At 43.2% G+C, this 23422-nt stretch overlaps 2 protein-coding genes across 2 annotated transcripts in view; both read left to right on the plus strand.

Moving 5' to 3' along the window:
• LOC143797277 (antigen WC1.1-like) overlaps nucleotides 1-1759 on the plus strand; it is a 326210-nt gene extending 324451 nt beyond the window's left edge. The window contains exon 12 of the mRNA XM_077281061.1: nucleotides 1425-1759. Within this exon, the coding sequence (XP_077137176.1) occupies nucleotides 1425-1759 (335 nt within the window). The remainder of the gene's footprint in view (nucleotides 1-1424) is intronic.
• Nucleotides 1760-2302: 543 nt separating this feature from the next.
• The window catches only part of LOC143797293 (uncharacterized), a 58495-nt gene continuing 37375 nt past the window's right edge, over nucleotides 2303-23422 (plus strand). The window contains exons 1-3 of the mRNA XM_077281062.1: nucleotides 2303-2381; nucleotides 2733-2870; nucleotides 3165-3263. Of these exons, the coding sequence (XP_077137177.1) occupies nucleotides 2303-2381; nucleotides 2733-2870; nucleotides 3165-3263 (316 nt within the window). The remainder of the gene's footprint in view (nucleotides 2382-2732; nucleotides 2871-3164; nucleotides 3264-23422) is intronic.

A 23422-nucleotide genomic window follows, 5' to 3' on the forward strand; every position in this document is an offset into this window, starting at 1 on the left:
TTGAAGCTTGTTTTTGCGGTGCACCGTGATACAAGTTGCAAGTCACATGACTTAGCATAGTCATTAGTGATGAGTGAGTGTACTCGTTGCTCGGGTTTTCCCGAGCACGCTCGGGTGATCTCCGAGTTTTTGTCAGTGCCCAGAGATTTAGTTTTTGTTCATGCAGCTGCATGATTTGCGGCTGTTAGACAGCTTGAATACATGTGGGGATTCCCTAGCAACCAGACAACCCCCACATGAACTCAGGCTGGCAAGCAGCCATAAATCATGCAGCTGCAGTTGACAAAAACTAAATCTCCAAGCACTCACAAATACTCGGAGACCATCCAATCAGCGAGTATACTCACTCATCACTAATAGTCATGTGACTTAACATAGGAAGCCAAGATAGACAATCAGTTTGAAAATGTGTTTTGGGGTATTTGCTCCTCATCAGTGGAAAGTAAGACATCTGATTTGGTTAGGCGAGAGGCCTCTTCCAGTATAAGGCTTCTTTTACACTTGACGTGTTTTTGCGGCCCATTTTTACGGCCTCAATAGATTTCTATGGGGAAGCAAAAACGGCCGCAAAAATTTGTCGGAGCGTCGTACGTCATATGGCAATGAGAGTTGTATCTATGGCCATGAAAAAATATCGAGCCTGGTCGATATTTTTCACGACTTACGGGCACGACCCCCATTGAAAATCAATGGGGTCACGAAAACAACGGAAGTTTGTTTTAGCGGTGCACCGTGAAGACCGTATTTGCAGAACGCCATTTTATTTTTTCTACTTTTTCCCTACTATTTGAAACCAGAAAAATAGTGATCCGCAAGATTTTTACTGCAGACCGTGAAAATTATGGCAATACGACCCGCAAAAAAGTCTTGCAAAAACGGGCAAAAAACACAGCATGTGTAAAAGAAGCCTAAGGGGGAAAGTTTCTGCTTCTCTAGAGTGCCAAGCCGGCTTTTGGAGTCTTATAATCCATGAAATGCTCCTGTCACAAATGAAATCTACAAATATTTTCTTCAGTGAGGAAGCGGACTTGAACTCTAGTGCCGGCTTTTGGTTGTAACAATTCTAAAAGCCAAACCGGATGATACATAAATATAGCAGAGATGAATACAGTAACTTTAAAAGAAGGGGGTATGTACAATGGAAACCGAGGACAACAGCTGGCAACTGTCCACAGTTACAAAGGAAGGGCTATCAAAAACTCAATGAGAAGAGGAAGTAAGGCCATATTTTTGTCACTCATCCAGAACTTATACGCATGTGTTGCTGTGTAGGATGTCTAGAAAGTATTGGTATTGATGTAGCATATTTTGAAGCAGCTTCCTGTAGAGATAGTGCTGAGTACTATAATGTGACTCTGCATGTACTGTAAATTTATAGCTAACCTCTATTACATTTATTTATCCCCATTCTTTTTTTGCTTTAGACAATGACCGGATTCGTCTTACTGGAGGAGACAACAGATGCTCCGGCAGAGTGGAAGTGTTTTACCAGGGACAGTGGGGAACAGTGTGTGACGACGATTGGGATATCGATGATGCAAAAGTCATCTGTAGACAGATAGGGTGTGGCTCAGCTTCAAACGCTACTACAGAAGCGAGGTTTGGAAAAGGAACAGGTCCAATATGGCTGAGTGACATAAAATGTAAAGGATATGAGCGAGCGGTACAGGACTGCTGGTCTAAACGCTGGAATAAAAGTGATTGTCTCCACAAGGAGGATGCTGGGGTCATGTGTGAAGGTACGGACACATCCTTTTGAGTTGAATTACAATTAGATTGTTGGAATAAAAGAATTGTTTGGACTCAGTATTTATTATCATCCATTACTGCAGTATTAGAAATCTATGATTAGAGAATGTGAATTTCGTACACTTTATTGATTGACTTTCTAAAGTATTAGAACCTTTATGTAGAAATAGAGGGTGGGCCATGTATATGGATACACCTAAATAAGATGGGAATGGTTGGTGATATCAACTTCCTGTTTGTGGCACATTAGTATATGGGAGGGGGAAATCTTTTCAAGCACACATTGTTTTTCTTGTGAAATTCTCAATAAGATTGATGTGTCACATGACCCTCTTCCCATTGGAAAAACTAACGTTGGATCTGAAATGTCCGACTTCAAAATGGCCACCATGGTCACCACCTATCTTGAAAAGTTTTCCCCATACTATATACTAATGTGCCACAAACAAGAAGTTGATAGCACCAAATAGTCCCATTTTATTTAGGTGTATCCATATAAGTGGCCCACTTTGTATAATTCACTGGTATATAAAGAGAAAATGTATTTGTGGCTATGGTGACATTGACTTTTATTTTGTCTTTTAAAGGTCAAGAAGATCAAATTACTCATCGTGTATTGACTACAACAACAAGTAAAATTAGCATGGGACATTATATTATGTCATAACATTTCCTTGACTGATTCTAACTTAAAATTTACAAGTTTCTTCTAATTCTTGAATTTTAATTATAGACTGTTTTTATTTACATTTACTAATAAGAAAAATGCTTGTGATTAATCTGAAATAGCCATTTCCATGTGAATAGTCTGTATAAATTTCATTTATTTATTTATTAATTGATTATGACTTATAATCTAAATTAATAAGCACACAATGTTGATCTCTTTTTCACATTAATTCTATAAGATTGTTGCACCTGATGTTGACAGATGGCAATATAACAATAGATATTTTACTCATGATTTTATTTCTACTCTATAGGTCTGCCTCCATCACTGCCTGCTACTTCCACAACCCCAAACATTTTTCTTATCATCTCCATTATTTCCTTGCTCTTTCTTGGTATTGCAATCATTACAATAATATATTTGACAAAATATTCCAATTGGTCTAAAAAATGTGAGTATAGCAAAAAAACTTTAAAAAAATAATAAAAATGTTATCAAAATATATTATATATTCATATTCAGTTACAGACACTTTATTATGAGATGGAAAATGATAATGTGCAGATCCATTTCCAAACCTGAATAACATCTTACAAAACCTCCTCTGAAAAGTAACCATTAGAAATTATGTGGTTCATGGTTCCTATGCTTTGTGTTGATTCCGATATTTACAGCTCTGGGAGTCTAAGTGTTACATTTGTCTTTAATTAAAATAAAGAAAAAAATTAATTCACATTTTCCTCAGTCCTCAGAAATGTCACATTAGTTTCTTCCCGTGACCCGGTGTATGAAGATGTTGGACTCAGGTTGATAGAGAGAAACAATAGTTTGCCACAGACTTCAGGTTAGTAAATTGTAATCTAGCTTGTCGGATATATTTATCTATATATAAAGCTGAGTGTATGTATGTGTGTGTATGTATCAAACAACACCCACTCCACATAGCCACGACCACTCTGCAATAGCAGACACAGGCCACATCTAGCTCTGTCCTGTCTAGAATGGAGTTGCTCCTGTGAGGCATGTCTTCAAAGGAAAGGGAGGAGCCTTATGGATAGAGATGTGAGGGGGGAAAATGAGAGATGTCGGGGGGAAAATGAGAGAAGTGAGGTGTTGCTGCAGTGTGAGACTGTGTATAGAGAAGAATGAGGCGCTGCTGGAGAAGGCTTTGTATAAGGCCACGTTCACACGTTCAGTATTTGGTCAGTATTTTACCTCAGTATTTATAAGCCAAAACCATGAGTGAAAAATAAAGAAGTGGTGACGTGTTCCTAATAAACTTTTCCCCTGATTGTTTTACTCCAAGTTTTTGCTTACAAATACTGAGGTATTCAAATTGCCTCATCAGAGAAAAATAGGACTTGAACTCTATAGCACCACCTGTTGGAAGTAGCGATCCTACAGATTTCCCAGAGGAGCATTGCATGGCGAATAAGCGTCCTTACCTTGACAAGCCAGGGCCGGTATGTCACTCTCCACAAGGAGAAATATTACCCCTTAGACCTCAAATACTGAGGTAAAAATACTGACCAAATTACGTGTGAGCGAGGTCTAATACAGGAGGAGATGACATACAGGTATATACTATATACAACCCCTGGCAAAATTTATTGAATCACCGGCCTTGGAGGATGTTCGAACAGTTTAATTTTGTAGAAAAAAAGCAGATCACAGACATGGCACAAAACTAAAGCAATTTCAAATGGCAACTTTCTGGCTTTAAGAAACACTAAAAGAAATCAAGAACAAAACAATGTGGTAGTCAGTGGTAGTGTGGTAGTCAGTAATGGTTACTTTTTTAACCAAGCATAGGGAAAAAAAATATGGAATCACTCAATTCTGAGGAAAAAATTATGGAATCATGAAAAACAAACACAAAAACACTCCAAAACATCACTAGTTTTTTTATTGCACCACCTCTGGCTTATATAACAGCTTGCAATCTCTGAGGCATGGACTTAATGTCAAAGTGTCAAACTGTACTCTTCATCAATCTGGCTCCAACTTTCTGTGATTGCTATTGCCAGATCAGCTTTGCAGGTTGGAGCCTTGTCATGGACCATTTTCTTCAACTTCCACCAAAGATTTTCAATTGGATTGAGATCCGGACTATTTGCAGGCCATGACATTGACTTTATGTGTCTTTATTCAAGGAATGTTTTCTCAGTTTTTGCTCTATGGCAGGATGCATTATCATCTTGAAAAATGATTTCATCATCCCCAAACATCCTTTCAATTGATGGGATAAGAAATGTGTCCAAAATATCAACATAAACTTGTGCATGTATTGCAGATGTAATGACAGCCATCTCCCCAGTGCCTTTACCTGACATGCAGCCCCATATCATCAATGACTGTGGTAATTTGCATGTTGTCTTCAGGCAGTCATCTTTCTAAATCTCATTGGAACGGCACCAAACAAAAGTTCCAGCATTATCACTGAATATGACTTTCATCCAGTCATCCACAGTCCACGATTGCTTTTCCTTAGCCCACTGTAACCTTGTTTTTTCTGTTTAGGTGTTAAAGATGGCTTTCGTTTAGCTTTTCAGTATGTAAATCCCATTTCATTTAGGCGTTTTTTTACAGCTCGGTCCCAAACGTTGATTCCAGTTTCCACCCATTCCTTCCTCATTTGCTGTGTTGTGCATTTCCTGTTTTGGTGACATATTGCTTTAAGTTTCCAGTCTTGACACTTTGATGTCTTCCTTGGTCTACCAGTATATTTGCCTTTAACAACCTTCCATTTTTGTATTTGGTCCAGATTTTAGACACAGCTGACTGTGAACAACCAACATCTTTTCCAACATTGCGTGATGATTTACCCTCTTTTAAGAGTTTGATAATCCTCTCCTTTGTTTCAATTGACATCTCTCGTGTTGGAGTCATGATTCATGTCAGTCCACTTGGTGCAACAGCTCTCTAAGATGTGGTCATTCCATTTTAGAAGTGCAGCGCCCCAGAGTCCTGGTCGTTGCAGTATTGTCGCTCTTCCACAAGGGGGAGTGATGGTACGTCCGATGGCACTAAAGGAGTTCACCTGACCAGGTATCACAGTCACACACTACACTTCACAATCCGGCCACCAGGGGGAGCAAAGGGTTCTATCTATTAGGCCACTCCTCACACTCTGGTAAAACTGGGAGTCGGATAGGAAGTAAGAGAGAAGCTGACTGCGCTCGGCCCCGGTAACATTGAGTCAGAGAGAGAAAGCTGACTGGGGAGTCCCATGGAGGACCTGTCAGGGGTGGGATCCTGACAGCGGCCTAGCACGAGATAGAGCGTTACAGAGCTGTGCCTGCACCTCATTGCGGCAGCATCCTAAGAAAGGACAAGAAGCGAAGTATATTGTGGAGAAGTGAGAAACGAGATCACAGCACTAGGAGATAACACCAGGAGGAGTTCTGCCTTAAGATCAGCAACTGTTATGTCCTGGTGGTTAGGAGTACCTGAAGTGACCTGATGGTTAAAATAGAAAACCTGGGACAAGCTCTGAGGAAGTGGTAACTCTACTGACCGCAATCCCTAATCCTATCACACACACTAGAAATAGCCGTGGAGCGTACCTAACTCTCCCTAGACGCCTCTTCACAGCCTAAGAGCTAACTACCCCTAAAGATAGAAATAGTAGCCTACCTTGCCTCAGAGAAATTCCCCAAAGTAAAGGTAGCCCCCCACAAATATTAACTGTGAGTTAAGAGGGAAGTGACAACCACAGGAATGAAACAGATTTTAGCAAAGGAGGCCGAATCTTCTCTAGAAAGACAGAGGATATGAAAGGGAACTATGCGGTCAGTATAAAAAACTACAAAACCACGCAGAGTGTGCAAAAAGACCTCCATACCGACTCACAGTGTGGAGGTGCAGCTCTGCACCCCCAGAGCTTCCAGCTAGCAAGGAAATATCATAATAGCAGGCTGGACTGAAACATAGCATGTACTGAAAAATATATTCAAAAACCAATAAACAGCAAATGACTAGCAAGGACTTAGCTTCTGCTGGAGTAGTCAGGTCATCTGAGAATTCCAAGAGAGATCTGAACCAGTACTGAGACATTGACAGCTGGCATGAACTAACGACCTGGGCAGAGTTAAATAGGGAAGCGAGCAGAAGCAATAAACGAGGGCAGCTGAGAAAGCCAACCTCAAAGATCAGCAGTTCCACTCAAAGCCACCAGAGGGTGTCCAAGAACAGAACTCACCAAAGTACCATTCACGACCACAGGAGGGAGCCCGAGAACGGAATTCACAACAGTACCCCCCCTTGAGGAAGGGTCACCGAACCCTCACCAAAGCCCCCAGGCCGATCAGGATGAGCCAAATGAAAGGCACGAACCAAATCGGCAGCATGGACATCGGAGGCAACAACCCAGGAATTATCCTCCTGACCATAGCCCTTCCATTTAACCAGGTACTGAAGCTTCCGTCTCGAAATACGAGAATCTAAAATCTTCTCCACCACATACTCCAACTCCCCCTCAACCAACACCGGAGCAGGAGGATCAACGGAAGGAACCATAGGCGCCACATATCTCCGCAACAACGACCTATGGAACACATTATGGATGGCAAAAGAAGTTGGAAGGGCCAAACGAAACGACACAGGATTGATAATTTCAGAAATCTTATAAGGACCAATGAAACGAGGCTTGAACTTAGGAGAAGAAACCTTCATAGGAACGTAACGAGAAGACAACCAAACCAAATCCCCAACACGAAGTCGGGGACCAACACAGCGACGGCGGTTAGCAAAACGTTGCGCCTTCTCCTGAGACAACGTCAAATTGTCCACCACGTGAGTCCAAATTTGTTGCAACCTGTCCACCACAGAATCCACACCAGGACAGTCAGAAGACTCAACCTGCCCTGAAGAAAAGCGAGGATGAAAACCAGAATTACAAAAAAAAAGGCGAAACCAAAGTAGCAGAACTAGCCCGATTATTAAGGGCGAACTCGGCCAATGGCAAGAAGGTCACCCAATCATCCTGATCAGCAGAAACAAAGCATCTCAGATTGGTTCGTTCGGTTTGGCCATTTGTCTGAGGATGGAATGCTGAAGAAAAAGACAAATCAATGCCCATCTTAGCACAAAAGGACCGCCAAAACCTAGAAACAAATTGGGAACCTCTGTCCGACACAATGTTCTCCGGAATGCCATGCAAACAAACCACATGCTGAAAAAATAATGGAACCAAATCAGAGGAGGAAGGCAATTTAGGCAAGGGTACCAAATGGACCATCTTAGAAAACCAATCACAAACCACCCAGATGACAGACATCCTTTGAGAGACAGGAAGATCAGAAATAAAATCCATGGAAATATGTGTCCAGGGCCTCTTCGGGACAGGCAAAGGCAAAAGCAACCCACTGGCACAAGAACAGCAAGGTTTGGCCCGAGCACAAGTCCCACAGGACTGCACAAAAGAACGCACATCCCGTGACAAGAAAGGCCACCAAAAGGACCTGGCAACCAAATCTCTGGTACCAAAAATCCCAGGATGACCAGCCAACACTGAACAATGAACCTCAGAAATAACCCTACTAGTCCATCTATCAGGGACAAACAGTTTCTCCACTGGGCAGCGGTCAGGTCTATCAGCCTGAAACTCCTGCAGCATCCGCCGCAAATCAGGGGAGATGGCAGACAGAATCACCCCCTCTTTAAGAATACCATCCGGCTCAGGAAATCCCGGAGAATCAGGCAAAAAACTCCTAGAAAGGGCATCAGCCTTCACATTCTTAGATCCCGGAAGGTATGAGACCACAAAATCGAAACGGGAGAAAAACAGTGACCATCGAGCCTGTCTAGGGTTCAACCGCTTAGCGGACTCGAGGAAAGTCAGATTCTTGTGATCAGTCAGGACCAGAACGCGATGTTTGGCTCCCTCAAGCCAATGTCGCCACTCCTCAAATTCCCACTTCATAGCCAACAACTCCCGATTGCCGACATCATTATTACGCTCGTCAGGCGAAAACTTTCTAGAAAAGAAAGCACACGGCTTCATCAAGGAGCCATCAGAACTTCTCTGAGACAAAACAGCCCCTGCCCCAATCTCAGAGGCATCAACCTCGAACTGAAAAGGGAGCAAAACATCTGGCTGACGCAACACAGGGGCCGAAGTAAAACGACGTTTAAGCTCCTGAAAGGCCTCAACGGCCGCAGGGGACCAATTCACCACATCAGCGCCTTTCTTCGTCAAATCAGTCAAAGGTTTAACCACACTAGAAAAATTAGCGATGAAGCGACGGTAAAAATTAGCAAAGCCCAGGAACTTCTGAAGACTCTTCACAGATGTAGGTTGAGTCCAATCATAAATGGCCTGAACTTTGACAGGATCCATCTCGATAGTAGAAGGGGAAAAAATTAAGCCCAAAAAGGAAACCTTCTGAACTCCAAAGAGGCATTTAGAGCCCTTCACAAACAACGCATTAGCACGAAGGACCTGGAACACCATCCTGACCTGCCTTACATGAGACTCACAATCATCCGAAAAGACCAAAATATCATCCAAATATACGATCATGAACCTATCCAGATACTTCCAGAAGATGTCGTGCATAAAGGACTGAAACACAGATGGAGCATTAGAAAGCCCGAATGGCATCACCAGGTACTCAAAATGGCCCTCGGGTGTATTAAATGCTGTTTTCCATTCATCGCCCTGTTTAATACGCACAAGATTATACGCCCCTCGAAGGTCAATCTTGGTAAACCAACTAGCCCCCTTAATCCGAGCAAACACATCAGACAACAGAGGCAAAGGGTACTGAAATTTGACCGTGATTTTATTGAGAAGGCGGTAATCTATACAGGGTCTCAGAGAGCCATCCTTCTTGGCCACAAAAAAGAACCCTGCTCCCAACGGCGACGGAGATGGGCGAATATGCCCTTTCTCCAAGGACTCCTTTACATAACTCCGCATAGCGGCATGTTCTGGCACAGATAAATTGAACAGTCGGCCCTTAGGGAACTTACTACCAGGAATCAAATTAATAGCGCAATTACAGTCCCTATGAGGAGGTAGGGCACTGGACTTGGGCTCATCAAATACATCCTGGTAATCCGACAAAAACTCAGGGACTTCAGAAGGAGTGGAAGAAGAAATTGACATCAAAGGAACATCACCATGTATCCCTTGACAACCCCAACTAGACACAGACATTGATTTCCAATCCAGTACTGGATTATGAACCTGTAACCATGGCAAACCCAACACGACAACATCATGCAAATTATGCAATACCAAAAAGCGGATATTTTCCTGATGTGCGGGAGCCATGTACATGGTCAGCTGAGTCCAGTACTGATGTTTATTATTGGCCAATGGCGTAGCATCAATCCCCCTTAAGGGAATAGGACTCTGCAAAGGCTCCAAGGAAAAACCACAGCGCCTGGCAAACTCCAAGTCCATCAAGTTCAGGGCAGCGCCTGAATCCACAAATGCCATAACAGAGTAGGACGACAGTGAGCAAATCAGAGTAACAGATAAGAGAAATTTAGGCTGCAAAGTACTAATGGTGACAGACCTAGCGAACCTCTTAGTGCGCTTAGAACAATCAGAGATAGCATGAGAGGAGTCACCACAGTAAAAACACAGCCCATTCTGACATCTGTGTTCTTGCCGTTCAGCTCTGGTCAAAGTCCTATCACATTGCATAGGCTCAGGCCTCCGCTCAGAGGACACCGCCAAATGGTGCACAACTTTGCGCTCGCGCAAACGCCGATCAATCTGAATGGCCAAAGACATTGACTCATTCAGACCAGCAGGCGTGGGGAACCCCACCATAACATCGTTAAGGGCTTCAGAAAGACCCTTTCTGAAAATTGCTGCCAGGGCACACTCATTCCATTGAGTAAGCACAGACCACTTTCTAAACTTCTGGCAATATACTTCTGCCTCATCCTGACCCTGACATAGAGTCAGCAAGATCTTTTCTGCCTGATCCACAGAATTAGGTTCGTCATAAAGCAATCCAAGCGCTAGAAAAAATGCATCCACATTAAGCAATGCAGGATTTCCTGGCTCAAGGGAGAATGCCCAGTCTTGCGGGTCACCACGCAACAAAGAAATAATAATCTTTACTTGCTGAATAGGATCACCAGAGGAGCGGGGTTTCAGAGCAAGAAACAGTCTGCAATTATTTTTGAAATTCAAAAACTTAGATCTATCCCCAGAAAACAAATCAGGAATTGGAATTCTAGGCTCTAACATCGGATTCTGAACTACATAATCTTGAATACTCTGTACCCTAGCAGTGAGTTGATCCACACAAGAGGACAAACCTTAAATATCCATATCTACACCTGAGTCCTGAACCACCCAGAGGTTAAGGGGAAAAGAAAGACAAAACAAGCTGCAAAGAAAAATAAATTGACTCAGAACTTCTCTTATCCCTCTTTTGAGATGCATAAACACTTTGTTGGCCAGCTGTACTGTTATGACCTGGTGGTTAGGAGCACCCGAAGTGACCTGATGGTTAACCCTGCTGTTTTGTTTTGCATTTACTATACACTTGTAGTGTTCCGGGTCACTATGACCCGGCTTATTAAACCTTGATTTTAGACACTCTAACTCCATTTTTTTAATACTTTTTGCTTACTAGACTGTTTGTGAACATGTTTGGTAGTAAAAAAAAAAAAAATGAACTAGAAATCTTTTTTTTTTTGTTTTTATTCTGAAAAAACAGATCAATGAGCAAAACGGAAATAGAAAACTACACATATTTTATTACAAAAAAACAATGTCTTAGACAGCGCGTTCTGAGCAGTCCGTTCTGCACATAATATACACGTGTAGTGCACACCTAGTGATCTCTCCGGATGCACTCTACATTTTAGAATAGACTGCGCACCAAAAATAATCAAAATAAAGCCACTTTTATGGTGCGCAGATCTCAATGCATACCCCCGATAGAGCGCGTGTACGACCCCATTGAAATAATTTAGGAAATAAATCAATTGATATACAATAGTAGATGCAATAAATAGACCCAACTGAGGTTATAACTCCTTTATTTCACTGAAAATATGGCCTCACAGCTGTAAAAAACGATGTCGGGTCACTATGACCCGAACACAACAAGTGTAACTTTTTGCGTGTAGCAAAAAGTAAACGAAAAAAAAAAAAATACTCATAGGTAGGTCCCCCCAAATGAGGAAAAGTCAAGGAGTCTCAAGTTTTATAGACTTACAGAAAAAAATCTACAGGGCCGCAAAAAGTCTGTTCGGGTCACTATGACCCTAACAGAACATTAGGGTTAAAATAGAAAACCTGGGACAAGCTCTGAGGAAGTGGTAACTCTACTGACCGCAATCCCTAATCCTATCACACACACTAGAAATAGCCGTGGAGCGTACCTAACTCTCCCTGGAAGCCTCTTCACAGCCTAAGAGCTAACTACCCCTAAAGATAGAAATAGTAGCCTACCTTGCCTCAGAGAAATTCCCCAAAGTAAAGGTAGCCCCCCACAAATATTAACTGTGAGTTAAGAGGGAAGTGACAAACACAGGAATGAAACAGATTTTAGCAAAGGAGGCCGAATCTTCTCTAGAAAGACAGAGGATAGAAAAGGGAACTATGCGGTCAGTATAGAAAACTACAAAAACCACGCAGAGTGTGCAAAAAGACCTCCACACCGACTCACGGTGTGGAGGTGCAGCTCTGCACCCCCAGAGCTTCCAGCTAGCAAGGAAATATCATAATAGCAGGCTGAACTGAAACATAGCATGTACTGAAAAATATATTCAAAAACCAATAAACAGCAAATGACTAGCAAGGACTTAGCTTCTGCTGTAGTAGTCAGGTCATCTGAGAATTCCAAGAGATATCTGAACCAGTACTGAGACATTGACAGCTGGCATGAACTAACGACCTGGGCAGAGTTAAATAGGGAAGCGAGCAGAAGCAATAAACGAGGGCAGCTGAGAAAGCCAACCTCAAAGATCAGCAGTTCCACTCAAAGCCACCAGAGGGTGTCCAAGAACAGAACTCACCAAAGTACCATTCACGACCACAGGAGGGAGCCCGAGAACGGAATTCACAACAGGCAACATCCTTCTGAGGCACGTAGCCGGCGGCCGGAATGCCGAGGGAGTGATTGGCTCTACGCATTACTCTGAACTACGGCAGGGCAGTTAATTCCAAGTTGGCTGTCCAACCTTTACACCTAATGAAGACAACGGAGGCAAATTGTGGGAGAGGGGCGTCTCTAGGGTCCCTATAAAATAGCTCCAGGCCTACCCCGTCATACGGGTGTGTCCTATCCATATCATCTGGGGGACGTAGAGAGAGAAACCGAAACATACACGTCAGTTGTGAGGACTATCCCGTGGTGCTCAGCAGGGAGGTACTACAACACACAGGCGCTAGTAGGAAGGCTACTGATTTCCACCTGCAAAGGGAACTCTGGATGTGCCTTCAGACCGGCCGGTCTCAGCCAGCCCTGTTAGCAGTGCTCTGGATTGTGGATGCCGAAGCCTTCAGTAAAAAGGTAAAGAGACTGCAACCCCGTGTCCTCGTCATTTACTGCGACCTACACCATTACTATCTACTCATCAAGGGAAGCCCTGGGGACATACTTCACCTGTGGGAAGGTAAACCATCTAGCTGCCATTCCATCACCCCAGTGGACCCCTAGCAGCGTCGGTCCCCCTGACCGAATACCACAGGTGGCGTCACGAACACTTGACAAATTTTCATCACCTTTAATTGGGCGCCTCTTAGTAGGGCCACGGGCCGGGTCGGGCCACCGTGACATCCCCAGAACCGAGACAGAGGGACCCGGTACCGAATTCCCCACTGCCCTGCATCTGGGGGCGCTCCAGAAGCAGACTAACAAACAGATCTAATTTGATGCAGCGTTATTTTTGGGTTTGAAAATTTACAGGGTAATTCCATAATTGTTTCCTCAGAATTGAGTGATTCCATAATTTTTTCCCTATGTTTGGTTAAAAACAGTAACCATTACTGACTATCACATTTTTTGTTCTTGATTTCTTTTAGTGTTTCTTAAAGCCAGAAAGTTGCCATTTGAAATGACTTTAGTTTTGTGCCATGTCTGTGATCTGCTTTTTTTCTACAAAATTAAACAACTGAATGAACATCCTCCAAGGCCGGTGATTCCATAATTTTTGCCAGGGGTTGTATACAGGAGGAGATGTCATACAGGTAAAATGATAAAATGTTGCTTATTGAGGTTCCCTAACAGAGAATGCTTCTTCTGAGCCCCTTCCTATTCTGGTATAATCGACATGATGAAACAGGGTCCTAATGTTTGGTTTAGTTACTGGATTTTATTTTATTACTAGCTGAATAGCTTTGCCCAGGTATAGTAACTAACTGTTGTTAGTTAAAGCACCTCATTTCTCTTATTTACCCATCATATGCAGTGGTAAGTGCCACAATCTCTCTTCTTTTTGTACAAATGTGGACTCTTTTTTGGTGAGAACCAATGAGATTTGGATGAATCGGGGCCCAGATACTTATCTATATTTAGAGGAGTGATAATTTGTGACCTCATTGTGTGGTGGATTATCATTCTTTAATGAGTTTGATCATTTTGTATGTTCCATTACACTTGGATATTAGCCACAAAACTAAAAATAGATGTGCATGTGAAAAAAGCTGCTTACAACCTGGACTCCTTAGGCTATGTGCACACGTTGCAGATTTGTTGCGGATTCACAATGTTTTTTCTGCACAGATTTGCACCAAATCTGCAAACGATTGCTCAAGCAAGGTTAATCAATGGGAATCCAGAATTGGTGTGCACATGATGTGGAAAATTCCATCCTGATTGGCAGCATTTTATTTTTTGCAGCATGTCAATTCTTTTTGCGGATCTACAGTATTTTTGCTCCCATTAACTTACATTGCTAAAAATGCTGAGGAAAGGAAATGATGTCAGATGGAGGAAGAGTGTGTGGACCGAGAATATGTGTTAGCAGAGAATATGTTCAAGTCTGTCTGTGGGTGTCTGTGGGTGTCTGTCTGTGGGTGTTTGTTTGTGGGTGGTTGTCTGCGGGTGTTTGTGTGTGTGTGTGTACCCAGGCATCCTCTGATGGGACTGCTACTCCAATCCTGCTATGTCTGCATGTGTTCAATTATAAAAAATGGCAACACATTTACGTAATTACATACATATTCACATACAAAGTTCATACTCACCGAACACCTAATCCCTGACCCCCGCGTCTCCTGCAAGCAATCAAAAATAATAAAGCAACTTATACTCCCTGTCTGCCGTAGTACATTTAATACTGAGTGTCCCAAGATGATTTCATATGTAGAGCTGTCACAAGGGGAGATGTGACCGCTCTACCCAGCCTCTCGCGATATACTGACAGGAGGTAATTGCTCCTGCAGTGTATCACTGAGTCGCCATGAGAGTTCACCGGATTTCTATCGCTCCGATGCTCTCACTTACGGCATCGCTGCATGAGAACTTTCCCACGCAGCAGTAGTGCCGAAAGGGAGAGTACCGGAGCTATTGTACTCCAGTGGAATCTCACGGCAACTTAGTGATACAATGCGGGAACGATTACCTCCTGTCAGTGTATCGTCGGAGGCCGGGTAGAGCGGTCACATCTCCGGATGTGACTGTTCTATATTTGAGATCGTCGCTTGTCTCTTGGTATTAAATGGACTACATTGGAGAGGGAGTATTACATGTTGGTTTATTATTGTATTTTTGTTGCAGGAGACGATGGCGACGGGGATTAGGCATTCAATAAGTATGGTAAATTAAGATTCAATAAAGGAGTCTATGTGATTATTTCAAATAAAGGACCTTATTCTGGCCTTGTCTTTATTTAAAATGTAACTGTGGGGTTAGTAAAGGATAGGTATCCAATAGATGCCTCTACATTACTAACATGTGGGCTTGATGACACCTGACAATGCAAAGGTGACATCAAATCCACAAATATGAATCCCACTTGCCACCGCTACAGGGCAAGTGGTAAGAGTGAGGCTAAGTACCAGAATTGGCACATCTGTTAGATGTGCCATTTCAGGGACAGCTGAGAGCTTATGTTTTTAGCCTGGGGGTGCCAAAATCTATGGCCCCTTCCCAGGCTATTAATATTAGCCCACAGCTGTCTGCCTAGCCTTTGCTGGTTCAATTTTATGGGAGGATCCCATGCAATTTTTTCTGGGATTCCCCTGTAAACTAGTCAGTAAAGGCTAAGCAGACAGCTGTGAGCTGATATTAATAGCCTGAGAACCTTTATGGCTATTGGCTTCTTCCCAGAATATTAATATCTGCCCTCAGCTGTCGGCCTTCCATTTGCTGTTATTAAAATTATGCAGGAGCCCATGCCATTTTTTCAAATTTTTTGAAAAATAAACATTTCTGACAGCTGCTTTTTTTTTACAGCATATGTAGGTTAATAATGTTAATGTTCCTACATAGACTGGTGTGTGTGTGTGTGTGTGTGTGTGTGTGTGTGTGTGTGCGTGCGTGCGTGCGTGCGTGCGTGCGTGCGTGTGTGTGTGTGTGTGTATGTGTGTGTGTGTGTGTGTTTATGTAACATTAATGAGGGTATCTGGCTGAAGAGGTTGAACAAGGAAATTACCACAATTCTTTTTTTTTAATAATATATCTTCATTTAGCTCTGTAGATTTACAAAAACACATGAAAATCCACATCAAATCAGCATAAAATGCATCAAAACCGCATGGATTTTCAACTGCGTTTTCTGCCAAGAGAGGCAGAAACCACACAGAATTTTACACAAGCAAATCAGCAACATGCGCACATAGACTTAAAACCTTAAAAAATATGGAATTTTTAATCTTTGTGCTTTTGTGTTATATTTACCTTCTTCCAAAAGCCATAGCTTTTATATTCATCTGTCAATATAAACACATGAAGGCTCATCTCATTGCTTGCGAAACGTTAATTTGATTGGCTCCATTCATTTGACTATATAATGAACAGAAAAATTAGAAAAAAATTCCAAGTGAGATGAAATGGTGAAAAAAATGCAATTCCGCCATTGACTTTTGTTTTCTTTTTCACAGTGTTAATTATGTGGCAAAAATGACCCTCTAACATGATTGGCCAAGTTATTATGATTATGGCAATACCAAATGTATCTTCTTGTTTTCTATTTATTTCTAAGTGGTGAAAGAAATCCTAAATACTTTTTTTTTTTTAAAAGGGGGAGGGGGAGCATTTTTCTGTTGGTGGTGTTGTCAGGGGACTTGTTTTAAGCGCAAGTGCTGGTATTTTTATTCATAATAATGCCTTGTACAAAAGATATTTTGAGTGCTATTGTTGCTTTTTTATGAAGGTGAGGTGACTAGTGTTGTTGAGCGATACCTTCCGATACTTGAAAGTATCGGTATCGGTTAGTATCGGCCAATACCCGAAAAATATCGGATATCGCCGATACCGATACCCGATACCAATACAAGTCAATGGGACACCAAGTATCGGAAGGTATCCTGGATGGTTCCCAGGGTCTGAAGGAGAGGAAACTCTCCTTCAGGCCCTGGGATCCATATTAATGTGTAAAATAAAGAATAAAAATAAAAAATATTGATATACTCACCCCTCCGACGGAGCCTGGACCTTACCGATGTAACCGGCAGCCTCCGTTTCTAAGAATGAGCGCGTGAAGGACCTTCGATGATGTCGCGGCTTGTGATTGGTCACACGACCAATCACAAGCCGCGACGTCATCGAAGGTCTTTCACGCGCTCATTCTTAGGAACGGAGGCTGCCAGTTACAGCGCTAAGGTCCAGGGGCCTCCGGAGGGGCGAGTATATCAATAATTTTTATTTTGATTCTTTATTTTACACATTAATATGGATCCCGATACCGATTCCCGAAATCGCAAAAGTATCGGAACTCAGTATCGGAATTCCGATACCGCAAATATCGGCCGATACCCGATACTTGCGGTATCGGAATGCTCAACACTAGAGGTGACTAAAAAAAATGAAATTCTGGCACTCTGATTTTTTTCTCTTTGCAGGGTTTACTGTTTATATTTATTTCATATCTTAATCAATCACATTTTAGAAAGTGACAATTATGTTTATTTTTTATTTATTTTTTTCCTTTTTATGATGGAATTTTTATATTTTCAAATAACTTTACTTTTTCCATTATTTTTTAATCCCATTGGGAGACTTCAACTTGAAATTAGTTTGGTTACTAATACAATATACAGCAATATACAGTTGGTACGGAAAGTATTCATACCACTTTAAATTTTTCACTCTTTGTTTCATTGCAGCCATTTGGTAAATTCAAGAAAGTTCTTTTTTTTCTCATTAATGTACACTCTGCACCCCATCTTGCCAGAAAAAAACAGAAATGTAGTAATTTTGCAAATTTATTAAAAAAGAAAAACTGAAATATTACATGGTCATAAGTATTCAGACCCTTTTCTCAGTATTGAGTAGAAGCACCCTTTTGAGCTAGTACAGTCATGAGTCTTCTTGGGAATGATGCAACAAGTTAGCAAGTTTTTCACACCAGGATTTGGGGATCCTCTGCCATTCTTCCTTGCAGATCCTCTCCAGTTCTGTCAGGTTGGAAGCTGAACATTGGTGGACAGCCATTTTCAGGTCTCTCCAGAGATGCTCAATTGGGTTTAGGTAAGGGCTCTAACTGGGCCAGTCACGAATGGTCACAGAGTTGTTCTGAAGCCAATCCTTTGTTATTTTAGCTGTGTGCTTAGGGTCATTGTCTTGTTGGAAGGTGAACCTTCGGCCAAGTCTGAGGTCCAGAGCACTTTTAGAGTACTCTTTAAGAGATTTCAATTCAGGATATCTCTGTACTTGGCAGCATTCATGTTTCCTTGAATGACAACCAGTCGTCCTGTCTCTGCAGCTGAAAAATACTCCTATAGCACGATGCTGCCACCCCCATGTTTCACTGTTGGGATTGTATTGGGCAGGTGATAAGCAGTGCCTAGTTTTCTTCACACATACCGCTTAGAATTATCTCCAAAAAGGTCTATCTTCATCTCATCTGACCAGAGAAACTTATTTCTCATAGTCTGGGAGTCCTTCACGTGTTTTTTTAGCAAACTCTATGCAGGCTTTCATATGTCTTGCACTGAGGAGAGGCTTCTGTTGGGCCACTCTGCCATAAAGGCCCAACTGGTTGAGGGTTGCAGGGATAGCTGACATTGTGGAACTTTCTCCCGTGTCCCTACTGTATCTCTGGAGCTCAGCCACAGTAATCTTGGGGTTCTTCTTTACCTCTCTCACTAAGACTCTTCTCCCATGATTGCTCAGGTTGGCTGCTCTGCCAGGTTTAGGAAGACATCTTGTGGTCCCAAACATCATCCATTTAAGTATTATAGAGGCCACTGTGCTGTTAGGAACCTTGAGTACTGCAGAAATTCATTTGTAACTTTGGCCAGATCTGTGCCTTGCCACAAATCTGTCTCTGAGCACCTAGCCCAGTTTCTTTGACCTCATGATTCTCATTTGGTCTGACATGCACTGTGATCTGTGAGGTCTTATCTAGACAGGTGTGTGCCTTTCCAAATTAAGTCCTATCAGTTTAATTAAACACAGCTGGACTCTAATGGAGGAATTGAACAATCTCAAGGAGGATCACAAGGAAATGGACAGCATGTGACTTAAATATGAGTGTCTGAGCAAAGGGTCTGAATACTTATGACCATGTGATATTTCAGTTTTTCTTAATTAAATTTGCAAAAATTTCAAAATTTCTGCTTATTTTTCAGTCACGTTGGGGTGCAGAGTGTGCATTTATGTAAAGAAAAATGAACTTTCTTGAATTTAGCAAATAGCTGCAATGAAACAACAAGTGAAAAAAGCAAAAGGATCTGAATACTTTCCGTACCCACTGTATGAGAATTGCAGTATATAGTGAAAATTACTGCCTCCTATTGAGCTCGCTATTTTTTTTTTTTTTTTTAATGTTAGAAGGATTCAAACCTTGACAGCAAATTGTTTTTACATTTTCCAGGATATGTCCAAAATCTAAATTTTTATAGACCAATTTTGATTTTTTGGTGGTATTAACTAACTATTGCAAAGCAATTCAACAGCTATTCTGGCATAGTTTCTCCTTTTTTATTTTTCTTATTTTCAGATATATACGTGGCAATACCAATCATTTGTATAACTTAATTTTTTATTTTTTTTGTTTTACTGAGAAACTACTTTATTACTTGAAAATATTATGTTCCGTACTTTTAAAAAAAACATAAAATATTTGTCTCACTAATTTACTTAGTCCTATTATGGACTCTCAGTGAGCTCTCCAAACCCCATATATCTATTACGTCTCCTACAAGGCTTTATCACAACTTGATCCATTTTTCTCTGCAAAAACCATCTGTGAACCCGATGAAGGTTATAGTCAGTGATGGCAACGTTGTAAACTTACTTTTGGATTGCAAGTAAATGTCCTGAAATCTCATTTCTACGTGAATATCAAATTCTTTGGATTTACAGCACAAGGATAGGATCCTACTAGCAGATAATCCCATCTGGACTGTTGTCGCTTTAACAGAAATTGAACTTGCAGTTGTCTGATTGCTGGTTTTGTGCTCCATATTGCAATGCATCATACAAGTATTTTTCATACTGATCATCAATAGGGCCAAATAGGATTTTAAAGATAACATAGCAGCATTTGCAAAAGTCTGATTTATAAAAATATTCAATTAATACTGTTAACTCCCCCAAAAAACTACATACTAAATTACATTTCTTTTTTTCAGAACAGCACCTCACTCAATAATTGCCAAAAAAAACCTACCCCAAAATTGTATCAATTAACACATCAGCTTGTCATGCGAAAAACAAGCCCTTTTCAAGTCCATTGAAAGAAAATCAAGAAACACAATCAAAACAATGTTTTCTTCAACGTTCATAATGTTTCTTAATCAATAAAGCAAAAAATAAACTTTAACTCTATGGTATCATGATAATTATACTGACTGGGCAAATGGCAATTGATGTTGATGTAACAACCCAGTCGGCGGGAGACCGGCATTCTTTTGTTTCCCGCAATCTTTCTTACCTTGTCCACACTTCTGCGATGTTCCCTTGGGCTGCAGCATCTTCCTGACATGTCTCTTCCGCCTACTCACTTCTGGGTGGTGGGGGAGGTGCCTAGGCAACTTTGTGCTTTGCTCTAGGTTGCTGTTCTCACTTTATACTAATATCCAGTGTTTTGCTCTAGTGCTGGGGTTCTGCCTACCTTCCGTCTACCTGCGGATTCTGATGGTACCCTCTGTATCTTCAGGTTTACCTTCTCCAGCTCCCTGGATATCTCACTCACCTCCTCTCTGTTCTACTGTTCCTCTTGGGTCTGATCCCCTGGTCTTGGAGCTGTTGCACTTGAGCCTCCCTGGTTGTTCCAGGTCAATCCCTGTTATAGGGGTTCCCTCGCTGGAGCTCCCTTCAGGGGAATTTAGTGTTTTGGTCTAGAGTGTTCTCCCTTGTAGGCTCTCCTGTCTAAGAGTCTAAATAAAGCCTTGCATTTTATCTGACGTCCTTGGCTGGGTGGTTCCTTGGGTTCAGCTTCCACAGCGTCCTCTGTGGTCAAGTGGATTCACTAACCTAGCTCCGCCTGTCTTGGCATGACAATTGATATTGCCCAATTTATTATTTTGGCTTGACTATTGATATTGCCCAATTATAATTTATTATTGCCCAATGAACACAGTTAAAAAATCAATGCCATAAAACAAAGGCAAAATTGCATTTTTCACCACTCTTGGAAAATTTTACCCATTTGGCAGTACATTATTGGTAAAGTAAGTGGTGTCATTTAAAACTATTGAAAGTATGTAAATATGCTCAAACTCAATCTTGTGATTAAAATCCAGTCTTTTATATGAATACTAGATGGCAGCCCGATTCTAAAGAATCGGGAGTCTAGAATCCATATATACTTTATTTATTCAAATGTAAGAATAATACAATTAATAAATAATAGTAAGAAAGAACAAAAAATGGCTGCACTCACCAGCTCTTGACAATTCTTGACAGTACGTCACATTTCTGATTGGTCGCTCGCGGCAGGCGGCAACCAATCAGAAAAGTGCCGCGCACCACGAAGGCATATATCTTTGTCCACCCTGAGCGGGTGTAGGACGCTGGTGACGTCACTTATCTCCGGACATTATCTCCGGACAAAGCCACGGAAGTTGGCACAAATTGCCGGAAGTAGTATTCTAGGCAATTATATATTAGATTTTAATGTTATCAGTGTTTACCTTTGAACGTTTATATTGTATTGTCCTGTCACCAGCCATGTGTACGATTATCGGCCGAAAGCCTCTCTGGAACCAATAATCACCCCATGTAAAGGTATCTTTATAAGTTAAAGATTCAGAATACTATGACTTTTATCATATCCTGAACAGTCAAGTTTTTTATGAACCGTTAAGGTTTTCTGGTTGAAGTAAAAACAACTCTGAGTGTTTACAGTTTGAAACCATAAAATGTTGAAAAATTATGTCATTCTTGAGTATATCACTCAAAGGTGCTCATAAACGTGTCAAATTTGATCTATAATATACTTTAATATACGTTACTTTAATCTTTAATATACTTAAGAACAGGGCCCCAGACATCACACAGGGGGTCTGAAACACCGCACAGTGGTCCAAAATATCGCTGTGCTCTGCCTGGGGCCCCATATGCTGCCTGGGGCCCCTGTGCTCTGCCTGGGGCCCCATATGCTGCCTGGGGCCCCTGTGCTCTGCCTGGGGCCCCTGTGCTCTGCCTGGGGCCCCATGTTCTGCCTGGGGCCCCTGTGCCCTGCCTGGGGCCACTGTGCTCTGCCTGGGGCCCCATATGCTGCCTGGGGCCCCTGTGCTTTGCCTGGGGCCCCATATGCTGCCTGGGGCCCCTGTGCTCTGCCTGGGGCCCCATAGGCTGCCTGGGGCCCCTGTGCTCTACCTGGGACCACTGTGCTCTGCCTGGGGCCTCATATGCTGCCTGGGGCCCCTGTGCTCTGCCTGGGGCCCCTGTGCTCTGCCTGGGGCCCCATGTTCTGCCTGGGGCCACTGTGCTCTTCCTGGGGCCCCATAGTCTGCCTGGGGCCCCTGTGCTCTGCCTGGGACCACTGTGCTTTGCCTGGGGCCCCATATGCTTCCTGGGGCCCCTGTGCTCTGCCTGGGGCCCCTGTGCTCTGCCTGGGGCCCCATGTTCTGCCTGGGGCCCCTGTGCTCTGCCTGGGGCCCCTGTGCTCTGCCTGGGGCCCCATATGCTGCCTGGGGCCCCTGTGCTCTGCCTGGGGCCCCTGTGCTCTGCCTGGGGCCCCATGTTCTGCCTGGGGCCCCTGTGCTCTGCCTGGGGCCACTGTGCTCTGCCTGGGGCCCCATGTTCTGCCTGGGGCCACTGTGCTCTGCCTGGGGCCCCATAAGCTGCCTGGGGCCCCTGTGCTCTGCCGGGGACCACTGTGCTCTGCCTGGGGCCCCATATGCTGCCTGGGGCCCCTGTGCTCTGCCTGGGGCCACTGTGCTCTGCCTGGGGCCCCATGTTCTGCCTGGGGCCACTGTGCTCTGCCTGGGGCCCCATAAGCTGCCTGGGGCCCCTGTGCTCTGCCTGGGACCACTGTGCTCTGCCTGGGGCCCCATATGCTGCCTGGGGCCCCTGTGCTCTGCCTGGGGCCACTGTGCTCTGCCTGGGGCCCCATATGCTGCCTGGGGCCACTGTGCTCTGCCTGGGGCCCCTGTGCTCTGCCTGGGGCCCCATGTTCTGCCTGGGGCCCCTGTGCTCTGCCTGGGACCACTGTGCTCTGCCTGGGGCCCCATATGCTGCCTGGGGCCCCTGTGCTCTGCCTGGGGCCCCTGTGTTCTGCCTGGGGCCCCATATGCTGCCTGGGGCCCCTGTGCGCTGCCTGGGGCCCCTGTGCTCTACCTGGGGCCCCATGTTCTGCCTGGGGCCCCTGTGCTCTGCCTGGGGCCACTGTGCTCTGCCTGGGGAACCATATGCTGCCTGGGGCCCCTGTGCTCTGCCTGGGGCCCCATATGCTGCCTGGGGCCCCTGT

The sequence above is a fragment of the Ranitomeya variabilis genome, chromosome 1 (genome assembly GCF_051348905.1).
Source record: "Ranitomeya variabilis isolate aRanVar5 chromosome 1, aRanVar5.hap1, whole genome shotgun sequence".
Classification (NCBI taxonomy): Eukaryota; Metazoa; Chordata; class Amphibia; order Anura; family Dendrobatidae; genus Ranitomeya; species Ranitomeya variabilis.